At 41.4% G+C, this 7016-nt stretch overlaps 1 protein-coding gene across 1 annotated transcript; it reads right to left on the reverse strand.

The window, feature by feature from the left end:
- Nucleotides 1–499: 499 nt before the first annotated feature.
- Nucleotides 500–5531, reverse strand: FABP4 (fatty acid binding protein 4). The gene is made up of 4 exons (XM_039841744.1): nucleotides 5403–5531; nucleotides 2757–2929; nucleotides 2068–2169; nucleotides 500–1652 (listed from the first exon to the last, which is right to left on the reverse strand). The coding sequence occupies exons 1-4, from the start codon at nucleotides 5473–5475 to the stop codon at nucleotides 1602–1604; spliced, it is 399 nt and encodes a 132-aa protein (XP_039697678.1). The 5' UTR covers nucleotides 5476–5531; the 3' UTR covers nucleotides 500–1601.
- Between the last annotated feature and the right edge of the window lie 1485 nt (nucleotides 5532–7016).

The raw sequence follows: 7016 nt of genomic DNA on the forward strand, positions 1-7016 counted from the left end.
GAGAGGTCCCAGAGACAGCGTGGTTTCCCAGTAACTTTTCAGATGGAAAATTGTAGCCTAGGCATCTCCTTTTACAACCTGTATTATTACTCTCCTCTCTCTCGTCGCTCTGGGCCAGGTAGGTGTGACATGACAGCATCTGGGCCAGCTGGCTGTGAATGCCAGCACGGCCCAGATTTACCTCATCAGAGCTGCTCAGATATGGCCTTTTCAACCAACCGAAGGTTTGCGAAGCCCCTGTGTTGAACAAGTCCATCGGCCCCGTTTTTCCGATCGCATTTGCTCACTTCGTGTCTCTGTGTCACATTTGGGTCATTCTCACAATACTTAAAACGTTTTCCTTATGATTATTATATTTGTTATGGCAATCTGTGATGGGTCATCTCTGACGTCCCAAGACAAGACCCTTCACCAGTGCAAAGATGTCGACTTGCCGAAGGCTCAAGATGACGGGTAGCAATTTTTAGCAACAAAGGATTTTTTAATGAAGGTGCATACATTATTTTTGTTTAAACATCATACTGTTGCACATCTAATAGACTACAGTATAGTGTAAACATAACTTTCATACGGACCAGGAAACCAAAACACTCCCGTGACTCGCATTGTTGTGACCCCGCTGAACTGTGGCGGTCAGGGACCAGACCTACGATGGATGTCGCCAAGGTCTGTGTGTGGTCCTGGCGGTTTCGGTTACCCACGGTCAGCTGCGGTAGGAAAATATTAAGTGGAAGATTCTAGAAATAAGCAACTCATACATTTTAAACTGCACGCTGTTCTGGGGAACGCGATGGCACCTCGCACCGTCCTGGTCTGTCCTGACCGGGATGCGACTCCACCTCTGTCCAGGTTTGTCACTCAGTGGCCGACTGGGCAAGCGGGTGGACGAGCACAGATCATGGTGCTTGTGTTCAGTCACCCTTATGTTACTTTCTAATGCCACAGTCCCAGAACTTTGATTACAGTATATTGGTATAATTTTTCTATTTTATGATTAGTAATTGTTAATCTCTTCCTGTCCCTAATTTATAAACTAAACTTTATCGCAGGTATGGGTGCATAGGAGAAAACACAGTATACGTAGGGTTTGGTGTGCTCCTGGGTTTCAGACATCCACTGGAAGTCTTGGGACTTATCTCCTGTGGTTAACGGGGGACAACTGTACTTTTAAAACTACCTCAGGTCTCTGACGGAGTCACTTGACTGAAGATATACTAAGGAAGAACTTCATATTCAGTATTAGCACAAATTTATCAACTCCTACCTAAGTCAGTGGAAAACTCGTGAATAGTCATTTTTTTTTACCTCGGATTATTGTAAAATATCATATTACTTATACCAGCAACAAAGCAATAATAATACAACTTTCTATTTCCTTCACTGAGTAAGGAATTACCTGGCACAGTGAATACATCGTGACATCACCTTCTAACTCTACAAAGTTTTATTTAACCAACACGACCGCATAGAATAAAATCCATTTGGGGGTAAGTTAGTTGCTTGCTAGTTAGTGGGAAATAACAAGACGTGTTTGGACAATATATCCAACAGAACGACACGGAGTTCGAGGCAAACTTCAGTCCAGCTCAGTGTCCCTTGGCTTATGCTCTCTCGTAAATTCTGGTAGAAGTGACGCCTTTCATGACACATTCCTGGACAGACACAAAAATTCTTGGTCAATCACGGGACTAAACTGTTGGCTTGAAGGAAACAATATTCACTTGAAAGACATTTGTCCTGGGCCCCTACATACACCTGATACTGTAATAAGTTAGGGAGGTATAAAGACCAAGAAGATACAGGTCTTCCCTTCAAGGAACATTACGGTCTCTATGGGGAGTGATAGACATAAGCAGAAATGCATAGCACGACGTGGCACGTGCCGAGAGGGGCCAGGGGATGCTTCCTGGTGAACAGCATGCCCGAGCCCAGCTTAGAGCGTGAAGGGCAGTCGCCAGGGTGAAACACGGCCCAACAGAACTGCCATGAGCAGGAGCGATTATGTCACTTCAGGGAGAAGAATGACTACACGATGGCGGCAGAGCCCAGCAGCCAGGACACACTCACCACCACCAGCTTGTCGTCCACTCGCTTCCTCTTGATGGTGGTCGACTTCCCGTCCCACTTCTGCACCTGGACCAGGGCACCTCCTTCCAAGTTCACGGTGCTCTGCGGAGCGACAAAGAGCAGCCACGATTTGTACATGGTGGAGGAAAACGAAACAGGAAATACATCAGCTGTGTCTGAAGGATGACTTTGAGGGCGTCCGAAATTCTAAATGACAAGAATATGCTGCAACAGGAAAATACACGGATGCCGAACGTAACGGCAGACAAAGTTATACACACATTACGGTCAGAATATTTTACAAACAGGCGTTTGGAAAAAACGCTGTGAAGGAATATGGATAATACATTTCTGTCGAGATGGTAGTATTATAGGTGAACTGTTTCATTTATTTCTTCCGCTCGTTCATATGATTCTCTAGCATTATGTGACTTTAATCCACTTCTGATCTATAGGTATGGTATGACAAATAAATGATGTTAATTTTTTTTTTTTAATTATAAGGACAATATTATAAAAAGTTGTCAGATTCACCAACTGAACATGGAAGGCCACGCGGTTTAGACCTCAGAGGCCAGGAATCGTTAGCCTACGATGGAATAGATGTTCTTCCTTGACAGGATGGCTTCCTGGGGGCAGCGGTCGCTTAGAAACCGGCTTTCACTCTGCTCCAATTTCTGGCTCCTCACCTTGACTTTCCTGTCGTCTGCAGTGACTTCATCAAATTCCTGGCCCAGTTTGAAGGAAATCTCAGTATTTTTAAAGGTACTTTCTGACTTGATGGTGATCACATCTCCATCCACACTGATGATCATGTTGGGTTTGGCCATGCCAGCTACTTTCCTGGTGGCAAAGCCCACTCCTGCAGGCAAGAAAAGAAGAAGACATCAAGCTTGCAATTTTCTCTCATTTCTTCAAGAAAGAGTTGAAGCGTGCGGACGTGCGTATACGTAGGTGGTGAGTCTCTTAATCGCCTCATTTAAACAGCTCCTGCGGGTAAGTAACGCAGGCCGATACTTATAGAAACATGTGAGACACAGCTAGTTGTATATCTCTTTAAATTTTCTCTTCGGGGGCTCTAAGCAGCCCCTCAGGAGACCCTCTGTTACTATTCAACAAGAATATGTACAAAGATGAAATCGTCTGGATGTATATATTTTTAAAAAGTCACTGCCTTCTCAGATTTACTGGCCACCTCGACCACTGGGCCAGCAACTGCCATTCTATTCAACTCATTAAACACTTGTGGCACCGCAACCTTTTTGTCTTAGATGACAAAGATCTAATCCGCAGCTAGAGACAAAATTCTTAATAGAATTTGGGGGCCAATATAAAGTAACTCAGTTAAAAAATCAGCTCTTTGGGTGTACAAAATTAACATTTTTATAGCATTTGCTGCCAAGTCTAGTGTTCTTGGCTTTCCCCCCAATTACTCCATGATGAAACGATAAATTTTGATGAATTTCTCCAAAGGCAAAATGTTTCCTACATTCACACCATTTTAGAATGGTGATATTCCTCCCAATAAATTATGGAAAAGGTGAAATAGGGCCTAGGCATCAATTGTAAAAACTCCAAAATTTGAGAAATCAAACGTACTATTTTAGTACGTTTAGAAATTAATACTTTGATTCCCAATCCCTTCAGTTCCAAACTCCTCTTTTAAAAAAAAAAAAAAAAAAAAAAAAGAGGAACATATTTTTCTTGTGAAAAGTATGAGATGAACAATTTACAACCCACCATATACAGCAGTAACTTGCTCTCACTGCGTATGTTATACAGAATTTACAACAGTCATAGACGTGTTGGATTTTTTAAACACAGGTACATAAAGCTAAGCTACTTCTTTGACTAAAGGCTGCTTACAGGTACCAAAGGTTAGAAGTCGAGGGGATGAGGGAGAGACATATTGTCCACAACAGGTGATGTCGGGGCTCTGATTTAGCTCCCTGTCTGAGAAGCGGCCACAGGTGGGAAGATAATATGTGGCTTCAAGTCCTGGCTCTGTTATAAAACATAACGTTAAATACGTGGAGTGAGTGAGCAGAGCGAACGAGGGAATGTCAAGTGCGAATCCAGAGTGGCCAGCCTTGGGCAAGGTCATCTGCCCACTTGTTAGATTCCATCCTAATTCGACCGATGAAGGTGATACCTGTTCACTGATCATCAGTTAGAACAGGTGATCTCAGGAGGTATCTTATTGTCTTTCCTTATCACCAGTACTTTATAATTTAAAACGCAAGGGTAAAAAGTTTAAGTACAATTATTAAGAGCGTAAATTGTTTCTGAAAATCGATGGCTGAATAGCTTCAAATCCTGGCATTTCTATATCAGCAAATATTAGTTCACCGAATTGATTTTCTAGAAAGTGAGGTCTGCATCCTGCTGTAGTCCCTGGTTTCCCTCTTGTCTGTAAATGAGGAAAATCGTCATTACAGACAAGCAGAAAATACACTACGATTTAGGGGAAAATTAAGTCCTGAGATTTAGGGATTAAACCGTAACCCCTAATACATTGTGAAAAAATCCCTTCCCATTTCAATCACTTGATCGTATACAGGGGGTGTGAGGAGAGGGGCTTCCCAGGTAAAAGGTGCCTCCGTGAGAACCTGCCTCCCCATCCCCTTGCTTGTCCTCCTTAATTAATTATCCAGGGAACATTTTTAGATTCAGCAAAGTTAGCAGAATCTAAAAACCTGGAAGCCCCTCTATCAAAGAGAACGTATGTTATGTATGTAACATTCCCCTTTAAAATTATTTAATAATCCTACGGCGTCCCGTGTCATTTCTGGCCAAAGAAGTGTTTGAGCCCTTTACAAAACACTTTCTCTGAAATTAAGGCTTTTGTCTCCCATAAAACAACCACACATTTTAATGGCCTGACATTAAGACAATAAAATAGTTAACATACGTTTACTTAGAAAACTACATCAAGATGAAAAGTACAGTGCTTTTAGTTTCAAATAGGAATTATTGCATGCTAGGGAATAAACGCGGTTTTATTTCCAAATCGTTGCTTATTTTCTAAGCCACAGGGACTGAAAGAAAAGCAGACAAAGAGCCAAGGAAAATAAAGATGCCCAAGTTTAGAAATCAAATAAAAGCCTGTCATCTCTCTACACCGTAAAAATTCCACTTAGACAATTTCAGAATCGTCCACCTGCCGTCCGACTGTTTCTACAAACAAATGCTTCTCAGTTGCTATTTTCATAGCCTTTCTGTAGAAAGCAGCATTTCGTACCTGGTCAATGCTTCCTGAGTGAAAAACAGCCCCGAATCGCTCTTCCCCAGAGAAAAATGTATAAGTCCAGCCCCCCCACAGGGCCTTTCCTTACCCACTTCTTTCATGTAATCATCGAAGTTTTCACTGGAGACAAGTTTCCAGGTACCTACAAACGCATCACACATGTTTGTGAGCTTTCTAGGATTATTCTTCAACGTGGGAAGAAGCTGCAGCCTTTGGGAAGGTGTCGAGCCTGTCTCGAGTCCAGATAACCGCCTTTTAAAGATGCCCAGAACACGTGATCTGAGTAATGACCAATCGGGAAGGTTATCAGCCCATTTCCTTCATTTCCAGCCTCTGCAATTTTTCCTCTGAGTCATGTTTTTAATAGAAATTTTTCAACTTTGGGTCTCTCTGGCAAATGGTCATTGGACTTAGAGTACAAATTATTTATAACCACTAACAGGATATTTTAAACACTCCTGTTTTGATTGTTTAATACTCAATGAGTTGAATTTCCTCCTATTATTTTCGTCCATATATATCCCAGTGTAGAGTAGGGTAATTTTCTTGAGACGAACTTTGACCCCCTTTTCTGAAGTTTCTATTAAAATTACGATTATGTGATTCTTTTCAAACGAGGAACATGAGAATGACCTTGGGGATTCTTAAGTAATTGCAAAGGCTCTTTGGGACAGTACTGTCTCAGGAATTACCTGGCGATTAAAACAAAATAAGTAATGGCATTTCAAAGTGCCCCCAGTTTCCTCATTTAAAATGTTTTGCATAAATAAAAAAAGCAAAGGTAAATCAAATTAATCTGCCAGGGATCTGTACTGAAGATTTAATTGATAAAGAACAACTTAACCTCACTCTTCCATCCTCTAGATGAGACCGTAGATACTGGATTGATTTCCACAAACTCCTTAAAAAACAGGCCCCAATCAAAAACATACTGCTCATACTGAGAAAATTTATTCATTTCCTGAATTATATTATAAGCTCTAAATTTATCCCGATCTAAAAGGTGTCACTTTATTAGAAAACAATCATAAGTGGGCAGGTCACATGCTACCAAAAATCTTATTTCCCTCTTTTACGTAGGGAATAATTAGTGAACTTACTTTTCCTAAAGTCATCATGGTTTTCAATTTCGCCCCCCGCAAACCAGAATAATCAAAATGTTCACATGTGCAGCAAACTCCCGTGCGCATACCCAGATTTTGGGAAAGAAAAAAGAAACCAAGATATTACAGAGGGATCGATCACTGCCGAGTGAACAACCGATTTGCAGATCCACGTAAGTATCTCACTGGATGAAAAGACAGAATGTTCTCTCATCAAATAACCATCAGCTTTCACCACCGCATCCATGGACCGCTATGGGAATCAGGTGTAATAAAGAGAATCACAATGGAAAAAAAAAAAAAAAGATTCAGTGTCCTATGACCTTGGGCTCTCCACGCTTCGAAGCATGTCCTCCCTGCGTATTAATGAAGAGAATTCAGATTGAACCCAAACTTTAGCGTTCATCTGTTCTCGAAAACCAGTAGACATGATAGCGTTCACATGTTCAAACTGATTCCATTGTAGAAAGCTCAAGCTGGCAAATAATGTCGACCGGATGTTTTGTCAAGGTACTGTGGGGTGGGAAGAGAGATAATAATGAGGATAATAATGAGTAAAATGTGATTTCTGTCTCTGCTTAAGGATCCAGGTTTGTAGT

Source organism: Pteropus medius, unplaced genomic scaffold, assembly GCF_902729225.1.
Source record: "Pteropus medius unplaced genomic scaffold, Ma_sr-lr_union100, whole genome shotgun sequence".
Lineage (NCBI taxonomy): Eukaryota > Metazoa > Chordata > Mammalia > Chiroptera > Pteropodidae > Pteropus > Pteropus medius.

What these genes read in the sequence shown, in the direction of transcription:
- FABP4 (XM_039841744.1), bottom strand. Translation starts at nt 5,475, where the DNA reads ATGTGTGATGCGTTTGTAGGTACCTGGAAACTTGTCTCCAGTGAAAAC. An exon ending in TGATTACATGAAAGAAGTGG is followed by an intron (nt 2,930 to 5,402) that starts GTAAGGAAAGGC and finishes TCTTGCCTGCAG; the next exon opens with GAGTGGGCTTTGCCACCAGG. An exon ending in CAGACGACAGGAAAGTCAAG is followed by an intron (nt 2,170 to 2,756) that starts GTGAGGAGCCAG and finishes GTCGCTCCGCAG; the next exon opens with AGCACCGTGAACTTGGAAGG.